General features: G+C 39.5%; 1 protein-coding gene across 6 annotated transcripts in view; it reads left to right on the top strand.

Annotated features, from left to right (window-relative positions):
• Positions 1-19,044, top strand: part of LOC126334926 (glutamyl aminopeptidase-like) — a 431,383-nt gene that overhangs the window by 362,718 nt on the left and 49,621 nt on the right. For all 6 annotated transcript variants that reach the window (XM_049997648.1, XM_049997649.1, XM_049997652.1 and 3 more), the window contains 2 exons: positions 1,369-1,466; positions 9,727-9,861. In XM_049997648.1, the coding sequence (XP_049853605.1) occupies positions 1,369-1,466; positions 9,727-9,861 (233 nt within the window). The remainder of the gene's footprint in view (positions 1-1,368; positions 1,467-9,726; positions 9,862-19,044) is intronic.

Genomic DNA, 19,044 nt, shown 5'->3' with positions numbered 1-19,044 from the left:
AAATGTTTCATAACTTCTGTGTGACACTCAAGTGATACTATGTTTTACACAGGTTACTGCGCTCTAATTTGCTTTAAAAAATTAATATTTTTAACCTTTCTCCTGTATTTCATTTGATTTCCCTCTCTCACTTCAGTGTTTTGTAATTTGGTCTGCCAGTATAATGACATCATTCCTTACTCAGTGTCCAATTGGATTTGATTTTAGATTATAATTGTAGAAAAAATGGAAAAATTGGAGTCAGGCTAGCAGTAATGCAAAATAATTAAAAATTTGGAAGTGGAAGTTTCTTTGATGGAGCAAGGGAAAAGAAGAATTGGAGAGAGGAAAACAGTGAAGTCAGTGAAGAAAACAATTAATCATTCACAATTCGCAACAGAAATTTCTATATGAGATTTCATTCCTTTTACTGCCTTTCTAATCTTCATATATCCTTATTAATTAACTGTGTTTTTTTTTTTTACTTTAAAAAAGAAAAAGAAATTTGTATTTAAGAATGAGAGCTGTCTTTAATGTAACTCAATACAGAAATAAATATTAACATTTATTTGTTATACAAGATATGCCTCTGCAATTGAAGCCATTTCTAATCTGTTTAGTTTATTATCATGGGTCACACGACTATGCACATTTGCCTTCACTTATTTTCCAATATTGCTCTTTATTACAAGGAAAATAAAAAAGTATCTTAAAATAACAATACAGTGCTCTTGCTATAGGTAATGTAAGATGATAAGAATGACAGCTGCTTAAAGCAGGAAAATCTGTTGGGGAGCTAGCATTGAAGAAGAAATGGTAACAATAATAAAAATGGCAGTTCGACCTGAAAGTTCCTTGTTGATTCTTCTTTTAGCTTGAAGCATATATAGGTACAAGAAAAATAATAAGTTTAGAGCTGGAATTCAAGTAAGAACTAAAATAGTTGCAGCAATAAATAAAACAAATTTTGAAAATCTAAGGCAGCGATGAAGTTATTTGAACATTCGCCATACTTCCGAGGCTAAAAGATCTATTAAATTGTAGGTACAGAAAAGTATATTAAATTGTTCTAAAGTTTAAAAAATGGAATATTTTTCCATGTGGAAGTATGTAAAAAATTAAAACTAAATTACTTTGGATTAGCTGTAAAGATGTCTTCTGCCTCTTTTCTTTCTCATACTCATTTTTACATAAGACAATTATAGTTAAAAAAAAGAAAACATTCACAGGATTGCATTTTGCACATACACATAGTCACTACTTGGCTATTGGCAGATTTAATTTCACAGTTATAAGTTATATTATGTTGTGGAATATATCTATTACTCTAGTTCTCTTTTTCCTCCTCGTGCAGATTAGAATAAGTTTTTATCAAGATATTTATTTCAGTGACATTGAAATGGTGGGATGACTTGTGGCTGAATGAAGGTTTTGCTACCTACATAGAGTACAAGGGCGTCAATGCAGCACATTCTGAGTGGGGTATGGTAAGTGTTTTCCCACAGCTTCTTCTTCCTGACACGTTTCTGCTTACACAGGTTATCTATGTTCTTCAACATACTATATCAAGGTTTATGTGCAGTGTACTAATGATTAGTAGCAGAGCTGCCAGCTATTGAATCAAAAGTATCAAATATCCTCCAGTATCATTCACAGATAGGAAAGTATAGCAATTCATATCAATCCTGAAGGGGAAAAAAAAAAGAGTTAACTTTTTCTGAGAAATATTCTTGGAATTTGGCCCCTCAGTACTTGCACAGGCGGTCCAGGGACGGACATAAATATGGAAACACCATGAGAAATGTGTGCTTAAACATAAAGGCAGATGCCAGCCAAGCCTGCAGGTTGCATTGTTGTATTTGACCATGAATGGCATCTGACCAGTGTCCTCAACAGACTGTATGTCGGAGACAAGTGAATTTGAACATGGACAAATGGTGGGTGCTTCTGTAACCAAGGTAGCTGAAGTGTTTGGAGTTTCAATTCAAGAGGCACCATATTGAAGATTTATACACCACACAGGAAAGTGAAAAAACATCATCTACTAGGAGACAATACAGAAAAGGTTTTGAATGATTGTGATGGACTGTCACTGAAGAGGACTGTGTCAAAAAATAAGAGGATGACAGCTGCAAAAGTCTCTGATGAACTGAATGTTGTGCTCTTGAACCCTGTCAGTACCAAACCATCATGAAGGGAGCTCCAGAAGCTGGGGATTGCAGCGCAGCCTGGAATTCCAAAACCACACATCAATGATCATTATAACATGAAAAGGTGTTGAAGGTATAAAACCTGGGCTGTGGACCAATGGAAGAATGCCATTTGCTCAGATGAGTCTTGTTTCACACTATTTCCAACTGCTGGGAGAGTTTACATCGCAAGAGTGAAATGTGGTGGGGATTCAGTTATGATTTGAGTGGCCATATCATGGTATTTTATGGGCCCCATAATTACTCTGTAAGGTCACATTACTGCCAATGGTTATGTGACCATTTTGGCTGATCACATTCATCCTACGGTACAGTGTTTGTTTCCCAATGGTCATGCTGTGTTCAGAAATGGTAGGGTCCCTATTCTCACAGCTTGTATTGTCCTGGATTGAATTTGTGAGTATGGATGAACTGTCACATCTCCTCCTGGTCCACCGCAGTCACCAGATCTCAGTATTAATGAGCCTTTGTGGTCTACTTTGGAGAGAATGGTGCATGATCACTATCCACCTACATAATCATTACCTGCCCCTGCCTTTATTTAACAGGGAGAATGGTATAAGATTCCCTTGAAAACCATGCAGGACCTGTATGTATCCATTCTGAGATGATTGAAAGCTGTTTTGAATGCCAATGGGTTTCCTACACTGTATTGGGCATGGTAATGTGTTTGTAGTGTTTCCATGTTTTGTCCACTCTTTAATATGTATGTAAAAATCTTCTAGTGTTCTTATTTGAGTGAAGAAGGTCTATGATGGTTTTTGAGTATATAAATATTCTTTCCAACAATCAATTGCTTACTTATATAATACTACTGCCTATATGTGTCTCAACAAAGCAGGCTTAAATTTTGCTATTATATCAATGTAACTGAAACATGTACACTTTCTTCTTCATGGTTGCATACTGATGAATAAGGCTCGCGTAGTGAGGAACTTCAGCGTTTAAGTTATATTGTAAGTATGTACTATATATTTTTGTTTTTATGGAATATTCCACGTCCTGAAACATTTCCATACTATGAATCAGTGGAATGACTACTGCAGTAATGTAATCTGAGTGTCAGTAGGTTTGTGATGTTGGCAGCAATATCTTATTTTTTTCCAATTTTGCATTAATCAGCAAGATTTCTGCATTACCTGCTGTAACTACCAATTTTTTGTGTGCACTGCTTCACGGGTCATGCGTGACGTTTGTGCTGGATTCGCCCACCAGAGCCCACCTGGCTTGCTAATACGATAGCAGTTGTATACATAGCCTGCTAGACCCCATTGGAACTAATAAATATATTTATCAGAGTGCAAGGCTCCACCAGACACTTGTATATTGCTAGTTGTGTTGTAGCTTGTCTTTCATGTGTGTGTACTGCTTGAGCAATAAATTGCAGTGTTCTCGGGTTAGAACACTTTTTGGTGACAAACATGGTATTTGACTCCACATGTTCCACTTCAGTCATTAGTCTTTTGAGTTTAATTTCCATGGAGGCAGTGCTTAAATCTCTTATCAAGCAACAGCAGCCACTGACAGTTGCTATTTCCTTAATGACTGATTTGGTACTAACTGTGGCTCCACAAACAACATATCTGCCACAGTTCCATGTGTACAACAATGCTGCAGAAGACTACAAAAAATGCCTCTAGCAAAATTTCCAGTCATTTGGGGGAACAGACATAAACTTGTGCAAAGTCCTTTTTTTGTTGTGGATTTCACCTCACAGCTATCAGTTGTGTCAGCTTGCCCTCTTACAAAAACCTTCAACTCTTCTTTTCAATCAGATATGTGAGTTATTTTCTACCTATCATTGTGAAAGTACTCACACTATTGCTGCTTGTGTGGGCGTGTGGGGTTTTACTGCTGTCAAAAGCGGCCAAAATCATTATCCATTACATTGGCAGAAGAACTACATGGACGTAGATGTCATTGTAATTTTGTGACAAGTGTTCATAAGGAATTCTATGCCAATCAAATAGTTTGTGATTCAATCATACATTTTTCTCCTGTTAGGGAAGTTCGAGAGTGAGCTCTGCAGTGTGAAAATCCTTTGCTTATGGAAGTATTGAACATAGCTCAGTCATTTGAAGTTTCATGGGTTGGAGGTAGTCAGACAGAAGCCTGTTCCAAAGTTTCAGAAATCAGTTCCTCTCTCCACCTGCAGCCTTCATTCAATTCACAAGGGAATGTAGATGCTGTTGCAGTATAGATAATCTTCATTTGTGAGAACAGTCTGCTTCACAACAGCAAAAGCCTCATGCTTCACTGCCTTCATGCCCATACTGCTTCATTCAACACAGATGGAACATGTGGCCCGAGCTCTGGGCAATGTGTAATTTAGAAGTGGAAGCTCAAAGTATTGTTGATGGTTTTCGCATTACCAGCTCTAAAATTCCAGCCACATTAGCTGGCTGTGGTTGCATCCACAGCAGCCTTGGGAACCCATTCGTGTAGATTTTATGAGACATTTCTTGAATTTCTACTAGCTTATTGTAATTGATACTTATTCTAAGTTTCAAACAATGGAAACTCCAGGTAGGAATATCAACAATGTAGAAAAAGACAGATTGCTGCTTACCATAAAGACACATCAAGTTGCAGTCAGGCACAATTAATGAGTGTCTTTTAATTGTGCCTGTCTGCAACTTGATGTGTCTTCTTTATTCTAAGTTTGTGTATGTAGTGCATTGTCCGCCTACTTCTGCGGCAGCAACAATTTCCACTTTGTAAAAAAAATTTGCAGTGGAAGGTCTTCCATATACATTAGATACCAACAACTCAAGAACTGAAAGATTTTTGTAAAAAAAGTGGTGTTCGCCATGTCATGGCTCCTCATTTCCACCCTCAATTGAACAGGGAGGCAGAATGAGTAGTATGAGCATTTAAAACTCAGATGAAAATTTTTTTTGGATGCGTCAACAGAGGTAGCTGTTGACAGGTTCCTCAGTTCTTATAAGTTCATGTCTCTAGGTGTTACGAGCCTCACAGAGTTGTTGGACGGTTGTCAACTCCGGACTCTGCTAGATCTGCTTTGGCTGACACCAGGCTGTCCACTGGCACGGGCACTGCAATGTTTCTGGCCTGGCACAGTTGTTTGAGCTCACTGGTTTGGCCACCGACCAAAATGGATGCCAGCATCATGACACATCAACCAGTTAAGACATCGCATTGACGGATGCGCAATGAGTGCACCTCTTCCACCCCCACGTCCTCCATCCTACATTGTGGCTGATATCCTTACTGTCTCTGCCACTGTTGCCAACTTTTTCACAACTGTCTCCTCTGCTGTGGGTGCCCCCTTCAGCTGTTGGGTGCCATAGTGGAGCCCGGCTTCTGCACTGTTGAAGTCAATGCCTTTGCCACTGCCGCTTCTATCACAGCTGGCACCATCTGTTCCTCTGGCTTCATCGCAACCTCCTCCACTGGAATTTGACTCTGACACAGAAAAGGGCACTGTGCCAGCATTGCATGTCCTACGGTATGGTCTCTCACAGGGTGCCAGGTGCCACACCTGTCTGAGCTTGCACCACTTCCAACCCTACACACTGGTGGCAGCACATGGTATGACTCAACAACCTATGTCCACCACAGAAGAAATGGATGTGAACACAGTGCAAAAAGGAGGAGTACTGTAACTACCAGTTTTGTGTGTACACCATTAAATAGTTTACACGTGGTGTTTGTGCTTTATTCAACCACAGTAGAGTCCCCCAGTATCCTAATAAGATAGCAGTTGTGTGCACTGCCTGTCGGCTGCACCCACTGTTGGAACTAATAAATATTTAGACTGGAGTGCAAGGCTCTGCTGGTCACTTGTGTATTGCTATTTGTATTGTACCTTGTCTTCCGTGGGTGTGTACTGTTCGAGAACTAAATTACATTGTTCTTGGGTTAGAACAGTGTCTCAACTACACTACTGGCCATTAAAATTGCTACAGCAAAAAGAAATGCAGATGATAAACGGGTATTCATTGGACAAATATATTATACTTGAACTGACATGTGATTACATTTTCACGCAATTTGGGTGCATAGATCCTGAGAAATCAGTACCCAGAACGACCACCTCTGGCCATAATAATGGCCTTGATATGCCTGGGTATTGAGTCAAACAGAGCTTGGATGGCATGTACAGGTACAGCTGCCCATGCAGCTTCAACACGATACCACAGTTCATCAAGAATAGTGATTGCCGTATTGTGATGAGCCAGTTGTTCGGCCACCATTGACCAGAAGTTTTCAATTGGTGAGAGATCTGGAGAATGTGCTGGCCAGGGCAGCAGTCGAACATTTTCTGTATCCAGAAAGTCCCGTACAGGTCTTGCAACATGCGGTCATGCATTATCCTGCTGAAATGTAGGGTTTCGCAGGGATCGAATGAAGGGTAGAGCCACAGGTCGTAACACATCTGAAATATAACATCCGCTGTTCAAAGTGCCATCAATGAGAAGAAGAGGTGACCGAGACGTGTAACCAATGGACCACATACCATCACGCTGGGTGATACGCCAGTATGGCGATGACGAATACACGCTCTCAGTGTGCGTTAACTGTGATGTCGCCAAACACGGATGCGACCATCATGATGTTTTGAACAGAACCTGGATTCATCCGAAAAAATGACGTTTTGCCATTCGCGCACCCAGGTGCATCGTTGAGTATACTGTCACAGGCGCTCCTGTCTGTGATGCAGCATCAAAGGTAACCACGGCCGTGGTCTCCGATCTGATAGTCCATGCTGCTGCAAACGTCGTCGAACTGTTCGTGCAGATGGTTGTTGTCTTGGAAACGTCCCCATCTGTTGACTCACAGATCAAGACGTGGCTGCAAGATCTGTTACAGCCATGCGGATAAGATGCCTGTCATCTCGGCTGCTAGTGATACGAGGCCATTGGGATCCAGCACAGCATTCCGTATTACCCTCCTGAACCCACCGATTCTATATTCTTCTAACAGTCATTGGATCTCGACCAATGCGAGCAGCAATGTCGCGATACGATAAACCGCAATCGCAATAGGCTACAATCCGACCTTTATCAAAGTCGGAAATGTGATGGTGCGTATTTCTCCTCCTTACATGAGGAATCACAATGTTTCACCAGGCAACACCAGTCAACTGCTGTTTGTATATGAGAATTCGGTTGGAGACTTTTCTCATGCCAGCACGTTGTAGGTGTCGCCACCAGTGCCAACCTTGTGTGAATGCTCTGAGAAGTTTATCATGTGCATATCATAGCATCTTCTTCTGGTCGGTCTTATTCTGTAGCACATCATCTTCTGGGTATAGCAAATTTAATGGCCAGTAGTGTATATATTGTTTTATGCTTCTTTAAGTATGCATCTTAGCTGCATGAAAATTGTACATCATGTTGATGTGGAAATATAAAGAAGGCTTATTAAAAACTGTTTTAAGATGCTTATCAGTCATCATGAAAGATTTCACTTACGTAGATAGAGCTTCTTACTTCACTTAACGTCATGCTCACATTTTTAACTTTCCAAGTACATAAAAACTTTATCATCCTTGTTATATTATGGGGATTAGGTTCAAAGCACCAACTGAATTTGTCTGCTATGGTTAATCATCTTCAATGAGCTTTTTTTTTTTTTTTTTTAAAGCGTGTCCTGATGTGATAGATAACACAATTATCCACATGCCCAGTCAATTTATTGATTCCATTTTCCAAACAAGACTTCAGTGACTGTCATTGTCATCTTATTCATCTGCTGCAGGCAGTAACCTAGAACTGGTTCACTGTCTGGACTTAAATTGTTGTTGTGGTCTTCAGTCCTGAGAGTGGTTTGATGCAAGTCTCCATGCTACTCTATCCTTTGCAAGCTGCTTCATCTCCCAGTATGTACTGCAGCCTACATCCTTCTGAATTTGCTTAGTGTAGTCATCTCTTGGTCTCCCTCTACGATTTTTACCCTCCACGCTGCCCTTCAATACTAAATTGGTTATCCCTTGATGCCTTAGAACATATCCTACCAACCGATCCCTTCTTCTAGTCAAGTTGTGCCACAAACTCCTCTTCTCCCCAATTTAAGTCCAATATCTCCTCATTAGTTATGTGATCTATCCATCTAATATTCAGCTTTCTTCTGTAGCACCACATTTCGAAAGCTTCCATTCTCTTCTTGTCCAAAATATTTATTGTCCATGTTTCACTCTGATACATGGCTGCACTCCATACAAATACTTTCAGAAACGACTTCCTGACACTTAAATCTATACTTGCCAAATTTCTCTTCTTCAGAAACGCTTTTCTTGCCATTGCCAGTCTACATTTTATATCCTCTCTACTTTGACCATCATCAGTTATTTTGCTCCCCAAATAGCAAAACTCCTGTACTACTTTAAGTGTCTCATTTCCTATTATAATTCCTTCAGCATCACCCAACTTAATTTGACTACATTCCATTATCCTCACTTTGCTTTTGTTGATGTTCATCTTATATCCTCTTTTCAAGACACTGTTCATTCCGTTCAACTACTCTTCCAAGTCCTTTGATGTCTCTGACAGAATTACAATGTCATCGGCGAACCTCAGAGTTTTTATTTCTTCTCCATGGATTTTAATACCTACTCTGAATTCTTCTTTTGTTTCCTTTACTGCTTGCTCAATACACAGATTGAATAACATTGGGGAGGGGAACCCTGTCTCACTCCCTTCCCAACACTGCTTCCCTTTCATGTCCTCTGGTTTCTGTACAAATTGTATATAGCCTTTCGCTCCCTGTATTTTACCCCTGCCACCCTTAGAATTTGAAAGAGAGTATTCCAATCAACATTGTCAAAAGCTTTCTCTAAGTCTACAAATGCTAGAAACGTAGGTTTGCCTTTTCTTAATCTAACTTTTAAGACATGTCGTAGCGTCAGTATTGCCTCACGTGTTTCAACATTTCTACGGAATCCAAACTGATCTTCCCTGAGCTCAGCTTCTACCGGTTTTTCCATTTCGTCTGTAAAGAATTCGCGTTGGTATTTTGCAGCCGTGACTTATTAAACTGATAGTTCGGTAATTTTCACATATGTCAACACCTGATTTCTTTACGATTGGAATTATTATATTCTTCTAGAAGTCTGAGGGTATTTTGCTCACCAGATGGTAGAGTTTTGTCAGGACTGGCTCTCCCAAGGCTCTCAGTAGTTCCTATGGGATGTTGTCTACTCCCGGGGCCTTGTTTCGACTCAGGTCTTTTGGTGCTCTGTCAAACTCTTCACGCGATATCGTATCTCCAATTTCATCTTCAGCTACATCTTCTTCCATTTCCATAATATTGCCCTTAAGTACATTGTCCTTGTATAGACCCTCTATATACTCCATCACCTTTCTGCTTTCCCTTCTTTGCTTAAAACTGGGGTTCCATCTGAGCTCTTGATGTTCATACAAGTGGTTCTGTTTTCTCTAAAGGTAGCTTTAATTTTCCCGTAGGCAGTATCTATCTTACCCCTAGTGAGATAAGCCTCTACATTTTGCATGAAAAAGCACACCATTTTATTATGCTAATTTTGCTGTTTTTTGCTCTATGCTTACATTTGTAGCTGGACCAGTTCCTTGTGGATGACCTGCACCCTGTGTTTGTACTGGATGCAACTCTGAGTTCACGTCCAATTGTGAAGGAGGTCTCTACCCCTGATCAGATTACTGAAATATTTGATGTTATTTCTTATAACAAGGTAAGCAATAATGTTGTTGTCAGAGCACTTAAATGATTATGGTTTTTCTTCACAAATAGTGAAACACAGTTTAATGCCATAAGTAATTAATTTAATATTGTGGAAGTTAATACATTTGTGTTTTATGAAACAAAAATATTATTTAATTTTGTTCAGTGTATCCGAGAGGAACTCATTTAGTTTCATAGTGACTGACTTATTTGAAATTTCTTAGTATTTACACCTAGCAACCATTTTTATAGTCACATGTTCATGTATTTAGTTATATTAATTTTAATTGAATCAACTGTGGGTTCTTGGTGAAACATTGTAAATTAACTAAACAAACACTGTTTTTAGCCTTGTTTCACACTTTATTATTAATGTTAGTGCACAACCTAGGTTTCTGGTTATAAGCCCATTTTCAAGTCCATTATTGATCAGTAATGTACTTGAAAATGGGCTTATAACCAGAAACATAGGTTGTGCTATAACATTAATAATAAATTGTGAAACAAGGCTAAAAGCAGTGTTACTGATCAGTAATGTACTTGAAAATGGGCTTATAACCCGAAACCTAGGTTGTGCAATAACATTAGTAATAAATTGTGAAACAAGGCTAAAAACAGTGTTTGTTTAATTAAATTAATTTTTTGCATGTTTCATGGATCATATTTGCAACACCTCACCATGGTGGGAATGTGTCAGTAGGTTCACAAATAAAACTTTTTCTCTGTGAAAATGTAGTTAAATGCTGGCATTTATGTAAATATTTTTTAACCCTATTTTTCAACCGAATTTAGTAACTGTGCCCCAACTACAAACAAGTACTGTCTATTCAGAATATCATGTATGGACCAAAAGGAGCTGTTAAATAGAAATAATATCCATTAGTTTTTAAAACATTCATTACCTGCCAGCACCTTTAATCCAAAATGGCTGCATACTTTACTCCTTTCTATGCGAGAGTAATGTTAGGTTGTGGACACAGGAGGCTATTTTTCTTCCTAGTGTTGTATTTATGAATGACACTCTTATTTTCGAGTGATGGATGATTCTTCACAACAAACTTAATGTGTGAGTGACTATATTGTATGGCACCTATTTGTTTGCCTAACTTATTAAACAGCTGCCTGCATGTAGTTTGAGGTTGGGCATCAGGTGATACACATGTTTCTGTACCATAAATATTTCGTGTCTACGTGTGGTGTGGAAATGGCCCAAAAAATTGTTCCATATTACATCCAAGAATGGAAGTATGCAAAGAAACCCAATTTTCAGATGCTTTCATCACCAAAATCAGCAGTTACATGTAGAGCTGAAAGTAAGCATTTGAGAATATCTATAGTATGTGATTTCCCATTCAAGTTCCGAGCAGTAGACAGAGCTAGGAATTTTGAACAATCAGTTTTACACATTTCCTTTCCCATATGCTGTACTGCTAATGACAATATATCTTGGCATGTACTGAGTTGAACAAACTGGATTTTTTAAAATTTATTTTTTCCTTCCAAGTTAAGTGACTGACCGTTTACTGAGAGAACCAGTCAATGATATTTTTGCATATTTCATTTATTGTTCAGTCTCTTGTTGCAGTTTTGTTGGACTTGATTATTAAGCTTGCATCATGAGCAAAGACCACTATTTTTATGCTTTGTGAGTATACGATGGAAGGTCATTTATACAAAGCAATAACAGGAATGGCCCCATTCAGAGTATCCACCAAGACCCAAATGACCGACATGACTCCTGACTTCTGTCTGTTAAATATGAAGTGACCATTATAAAGCAAAAGGCACAAACTTTTCAAACGTCTCCAGAATTTTGCAGTGATTTGCACAGTCAAATGTTTTTGGAACAGATCCCAAAAATTGTGGTAGGTGAAATCTTGTTATTGAGATATTTTAAAACATGGTTATTGGGGCGGTAGATGGCATGTTCAGTAGAGAGGCCCATCTGAAATCCCGATTGTGACTGGCACAGAATCTTATAGTTGCAAATATGCCCAGCTATTCTTAAATATATCACCTTTTCCAAAACTTTTGAGAAGAAAGTTAATAGTGTAATAAAATAGTCCTGTTATCTTTCTCAGCCCCCTATGAACCATGGACCTTGCTGTTGGTGGGAGGCTTGCGTGCCTCAGCGATACAGATAGCCATACCGTAGGTGCAAACACAACGGAGGGGTATCTGTTGAGAGGCCAGACAAACGTGTGGTTCCTGAAGAGGGGCAGCAGCCTTTTCAGTAGTTGCAGGGGCAACAGTCTGGATGATTGACTGATCTGGCCTTGTAACAATAACCAAAACGGCCGTGCTGTGCTGGTACTGCGAACGGCTGAAAGCAAGGGGAAACTACGGCCGTAATTTTTCCCGAGGGCATGCAGCTTTACTGTATGATTAAATGATGATGGTGTCCAATTTCCTCTTGGGTAAAATATTCCGGAGGTAAAATAGTCCCCCATTCGGATCTCCGGGCGGGGACTACTCAAGAGGATGTCGTTATCAGGAGAAAGAAAACTGGCGTTCTTCGAATCGGGGCGTGGAATGTCAGATCCTTTAATTGGGCAGGTAGGTTAGAAAATTTAAAAAGGGAAATGGATAGGTTAAAGTTAGATATAGTGGGAATTAGTGAAGTTCGGTGGCAGGAGGAACAAGGCTTTTGGTAAGGTGAATACAGGGTTATAAACACAAAATCAAATAGGGGTAATGCAGGAGTAGGTTTAATAATGAATAGGAAAATAGGAATGCAGGTAAGCTATTACAAACAGCATAGTGAACGCATTATTGTGGCCAAGATAGATACGAAGCCCACACCTACTAAAGTAGTACAAGTTTATATGCCAACTAGCTCTGCAGATGACGAAGAAGTTGACGAAATGTATTATCAAATAAAAGAAATTATTCAGATAGTGAAGGGAGACGAAAATTTAATAGTCATGGGTGACTGGAATTCGGTAGTAGGAAAAGGGAGAGAAGGAAACATAGTAGGTGAATATGGACTGGGGCAAAGAAATGAAAGAGGAAGCCGCCTGGTAGAATTTTGCACAGAGCACAACTTAATCATAGGTAACACTTGGTTCAAGAATCATAAAAGAAGGCTGTATACATGGAAGAAGCCTGGAGATACTGACAGGTATCAGATAGATTATATAATGGTAAGACAGAGATTTAGGAACCAGGTTTTAAATTGTAAGACATTTCCAGGGGCAGATGTGGACTCGGACCACAATCTATTGGTTATGACCTGTAGATTAAAACTAAAGAAACTGCAAAAAGGTGGGAATTTAAGGAGATGGGACCTGGATAAACTAAAAGAACCAGAGGTTATAGAGAGTTTCAGGGACAGCATATCTACATCTACATCTACATATACATCCATACTTCGCAAGCCACCTGACGGTGTGTGGCGGAGGGTACCCTGAGTACCTCTATCGGTTCTCCCTTCTATTCCAGTCTCGTATTGTTCGTGGAAGAAGGATTGTCGGTATGCTTCTGTGTGGGTACTAACCTCTCTGATTTTATCCTCATGGTCTCTTCGCGAGATATACGTAGGAGGGAGCAATATACTGCTTGATTCTTCGGTGAAGGTATGTTCTCGAAACTTTAACAAAAGCCCGTACCGAGCTACTGAGCGTCTCTCCTGCAGAGTCTTCCACTGGAGTTTATCTATCATCTCCGTAACGCTTTCGCAATTACTAAATGATCCTGTAACGAAGCGCGCTGCTCTCCGTTGGATCTTCTCTATCTCTTCTATCAACCCTATCTGGTGCGGATCCCACACTGCTGAGCAGTATTCAAGCAGTGGGCGCACAAGCGTAGTGTAACCTACTTCCTTTGTTGTCGGATTGCATTTCCTTAGGATTCTTCCAATGAATCTCAGTCTGGCATCTGCTTTACCGACGATCAACTTTATATGTTCATTCCATTTTAAATAACTCCTAATGCGTACTCCCAGATAATTTATGGAATTAACTGCTTCCAGTTGCTGACCTGCTATTTTGTAGCTAAATGATAAGGGACCTATCTTTCTATGTATTCGCATCGCATTACACTTGTCTACATTGAGATTCAATTGCCATTCCGTGCACCATGCGTCAATTCGCTGCAGATCCACCTGCATTTCAGTACAATTTTCCATTCTTGCAACCTGTCGATACACCACAGCATCATCTGCAAAAAGCCTCAGTGAACTTCCGATGTCATCCACCAGGTCATTTATGTATATTGTGAAGAGCAACGGTCCTATGACACTCCCCTGCGGCACACCTGAAATCACTCTTACTTCGGAAGACTTCTCTCCATTGAGAATGACATGCTGCGTTCATAAGGGAGCAATTGACAGGAATGGGGGAAAGAAATACGGTGGAAGAAGAATGGGTAGCTTTGAGGGATGAAGTAGTGAAGGCAGCAGAGGATCAAGTAGGTAAAAAGACGAGGGCTAGTAGAAATCCTTGGGTAACAGAAGAAATATTGAATTTAATTGATGAAAGGAGAAAATATAAAAATGCAGTAAATGAAGCAGGCAAAAAAGAATACAGACGTCTCAAAAATGAGATCGACAGGAAGTGCAAAATGGCTAAGCAGGGATGGCTAGAGGACAAATGTAAGGATGTAGAGGCTTATCTCACGAGGGGTAAGGTAGATACTGCCTACAGGAAAATTAAAGAGACCTTTGGAGATAAGAGAACCACTCGTATGAACAGCAAGGGCTCAGATGGAAACCCAGTTCTAAGCAAAGAAGGGAAAGCAGAAAGGTGGAAGGAGTATATAGAGGGCCTATACAAGGGCGATGTACTTGAGTACAATATTATGGAAATGGAAGAGGATGTAGATGAAGATGAAATGGAAAATACGATACTGCATGAAGAGTTTGACAGAGCACTGAAAGACCTGAGTTGTAACAAGGCCCCCGGAGTAGACAACATTCCATTGGAACTACTGATGGCCTTGGGAGAGCCAGTCCTGACAAAACTCTACCATCTGGTAAGCAAGATGTATGACACAGGCGAAATACCCTCAGACTTCAAGAAGAATATAATAATTCCAATCCCAAAGAAAGCAGCTGTTGACATGTGAAAATTACCGAACTATCAGTTTAATAAGTCACAGCTGCAAAATACTAACACGAATTCTTTTTTGTACAGAAACCAGATGGCAGTTATAAGAGTCTAGGGACATGAAAGGGAAGCAGTGTTGGGAAGGGAGTGAGAGAGGGTTGTAGTCTCTCCCTGATGTTATTCAATCTGTATATTGAGCAAGCAGTGAAGGAAACAAAAGAAAAATTCGGAGTAGGTATTAAAGTCCATGGAGAAGAAATCAAAACGTTGAGGTCCGCCGATGACATTGTAATTCTGTCAGAGACAACAAAGGACTTGGAAGGCAGTTGAACGGAATGGACAGTGTCTTGAAAGGAGGGTATAAGATGAACATCAACAAAAGCAAAACGAGGATAATGGAATGTAGTCGAATTAAATTGGGTGAGGTTGAGGAAATTAGATCGGGAAATGAGACACTTAAAGTAGTAAAGGAGTTTTGCTATTTGGGGAGCAAAATAACTGATGATGGTCAAAGGAGAGAGGATATAAAATGTAGACTGGCAATGCCAAGGAAAGCATTACTGAAGAAGAGAAATTTGTTAACATCGAGTATATGTTTAAGTGTCAGGAAGTCATTTCTGAAAGTATTTGTATGGAGTGTAGCCATTATGGAAGTGAAACATGGACGATAAATAGTTTGGACAAGAAGAGAATAGAAGCTTTCGAAATGTGGTGCTACAGAAGAATGCTGAAGATTAAATGGGTAGATCACATAACTAATGAGGAAGTATTGAACAGGATTGGGGAGAAGAGAAGTTCGTGGCACAACTTGACCAGAAGAAGGAATCGGTTGGTAGGACATGTTCTGAGTCATAAAGGGATCACCAATTTAGTATTGGAGGGCAGCATGGAGGGTAAAAATCGTACAGGGAGACCAAGAGATGACCACACTAAGCAGATTCAGAAGGATGTAGGTTGCAGTAGGTACTGGGAGATGAAGAAGCTTGCACAAGATAGACTAGCATGGAGAGCTGCATCAAACCAGTCTCAGGACTGAAGACCACAACAACAACAACAACATCTTTCTCAGAGAGAGGTCTAAGAGTTCATACCTTAGTGTATGTGGAAAGTAAAAGTGATGCATTAAATATCGGACAGAGTCCAGTAGCTGTATTAGAACAATATGCCTTTATCATTTTGCTTGAAATGTTATCAGCCCCACAAGAACTGTGGCTTTGAAGAGAATTAGTTATTTTTCCCGATTTCACTAGAAGTAGTGTGGATGATTTCAAATTGGTCAAATGCTTGGGGTAGTGAGTGAGTGACTAAAGCAGAAATACCTATTGCAGAGAGAAGCGGTAGTAGTTGTTTGTTATGGAAATTTTAAAACACCAACTTTTGTGTGGAAGCACATTGAGGACAAATGCTGCACATGGTCTAATGGCAGAACATGTGGATAAGGGTGAAATTCAAACCTTGAGATACTGTCTCATCACAGAAACACAAGTAGATTTGTTTTTACAACATGACAGTTCACGTGTCTCTCTGCTTTGCATGACATATAAATTACAGGAATTCTCAATTGTATCAAAGAAGCCACTGATAAAATAATCCCAATCAATCACAGTGGTATTGAAATGCTACAATCAGGTGCTACAACTTAATATTATTGGTGGGATCTGATTTCAGAAAGGCCTCATATCAGCTGTAGCTTTTGTGAATCTGACACAGTATGCAGCAAAGGCCTAATGTTTAACTTCTTGCACTGGACTCAGTCAGGAGGACAACAGCTCAATTTCCTGTTCAGCAATCTAGATTTAGGTTTTCTGTGATTTCCCTAATTTGCTTACGGTTAATTCTGGTATGTTTCCTTTGAAAAGGGCATGGCCAATTTCTTTCCACGTCCTTCTCCAATTTTAGCTTGTACTCTGTCTCTAATGACTCGTCAACAGGATGTTATACTCCACTCTTCCTTCCTACAACTTCTTCTTTCAAGGAGTAGGCAATTTGCTGTTCTGGTCACAGAAAAAGTTATGCTCAACTTTGTGAATGTAATTCCATTTCATGGTGCAGCAATGTTACTCATCAGCATGTTCTCTGATTGACGCTTTACAGTATTTCTTACTGTAAAAGGGGGGGGGGGGGGGTAGGAATTTTGAACAGTGGTCTGTCTTGAGGATTAGTCCTGCCTTCCATTTTATTTAGTTTTTAAGTGCACACCATGTCACTACTAAGTCCAATAAAATCCAGTAAGATAGCATAACATTAATATGCCAGAACATTGAAATAAGATAGCTGTATGTCTGAGTTAGACCATAAGGACCATTTCGGCACTGTCAGATCAGGTCCTATTCATTGGTTGGCAGCATTATCCAGTACTGTCCTCTGGCTATCAGACAAAAAGCTGCCAAAATGCCAATTCTCAGGAAGGCATATACCTATAAAAACTCATCTAAAATAGCTCTTTACAGAATTCACAAGCTTTGCAAATCACTATGGATTAGTCTTTACCTCACAGATGTTTCTGATGTCATAGAGAAATGGAAAAAATACTGGACCGAATGTACAGCCAACAATGCCAACTTCATTCAGAACCTATCTTTCACACTGTGAATGCTCGAGACTCAAACACATTCAAATGAGACAGGGAAGGTGTGCCCACATCTTGAAGAATTGGAGTTATTCTCAAAATGCAGCATGTGATTGTGGCTGGAGGAACAGACAAAAAGATATACAGAACTTTGTGACAGATTAAAATTGTGTGCCGTACTGGGACTTTAACCTGGGACCTTTGCATTTCACATGCAAATGTTGTATCAACTGAGCTATAAAGGCATGAACTTTATAAATAAAATCTGGGAGCCGAAATTGAAAAATTACTGAAAGAGACATGAAAAAATATCTGAAAAGAAAAATGCTGCTATGATGTAGAAGATTCTTGAGTGATAACCATGTAAAATATTATCTGTCTAAAAGAAGCAACACCACATGTATTATTTAACATAGATTATTATTTTTTAATGATAACCATGTAAAATAAAACCTGTCTGATGAAGTAACAATATATGTATTATAACCTTATTGTTAGAATTGACAAGTCACTTACATCACAGTGTTTGTAAGAGGCATGCTACGTGACACTGAATATTTGATTTGATATGATATGTGTCCAAGAACAACTCTCAACCCACCCTCACAGCTGTATTGTGAGAGAGGGTCATGAGTTGTGTTTGGATAGCTCAGTTGGTAGAGCACTTGCCCATGAGAAGCAAAAATCCCAGGCTTGCATCTCAGTGAAACACACAGTTTTAGCCTGCCAGGAAGTCTCAAATCTGTGGCACACACTGCTGCTGAGGAAAAATTCATTCTGAGAATAACATATGTTATGGAGAACTGTTGACTGTCAATTTGAGGTAGGGACTGTGATCTGGAAACAACTAAGTTGGAAGTTTTGAGTGAAAGTAAGAAAATTTCACTTATGCTGTTCATCTGCTAATGAGGATAAAGGTCCAAGTAGATACCTTTCTGCAATAATTTTGTTTATCTACACAACTTACACTGGGTGCTACATTCACAGTAGTAGTTCAAGTTGCAGCCCCGATTTGCTGCACAGACACAGCAAGTTCCATCAAACTCAATCGACCAACATTTGTGTTGTTTGAACAACATCACAGGGAGCAAGAAATTTTGCCAGAAGATTCTCTTCAGTCCCTGTAGGTGTCTTGTACGTAACTCTATGGAAAGGACTTACTCTTCCCATCCACCTTTCAGTAAATGCCTTATACAAATATTCACAGTCAAAATGTGCAGAGTGAGCAGGGGCTCCATTTTCTTGAAACTTGTACGTAAACGAAGAGAAAATGGAGTATCTCCTAATAACCTGGGGAGTATATCTCTCAAACACTAATGTAGTTAAATCAGGTGTGGGGGAGATGCAGATACAGGTCCGTTAAGCTTCTGTTTGCTTATTCAGACTGCTAATTCTACTGCTGAATACAGTGATATTTCAGTTGTGCTGATTGACTATGCACTTAAATTTGGAAATACTGAGTGCAGTCTTACAGATCCTTACAGCAAGACTTACCACATCATTATATACAGTTTTCGTCATATGCAGTGCATTAGTGGTGTTTCCCAGTCTCACAGTTTATGGTCTATACCTACATGAA

The sequence above is a fragment of the Schistocerca gregaria genome, chromosome 2, assembly GCF_023897955.1.
Source record: "Schistocerca gregaria isolate iqSchGreg1 chromosome 2, iqSchGreg1.2, whole genome shotgun sequence".
In the NCBI taxonomy this organism is placed as follows: Eukaryota; Metazoa; Arthropoda; class Insecta; order Orthoptera; family Acrididae; genus Schistocerca; species Schistocerca gregaria.
This window is presented reverse-complemented; position numbering and strand designations above follow the sequence as displayed.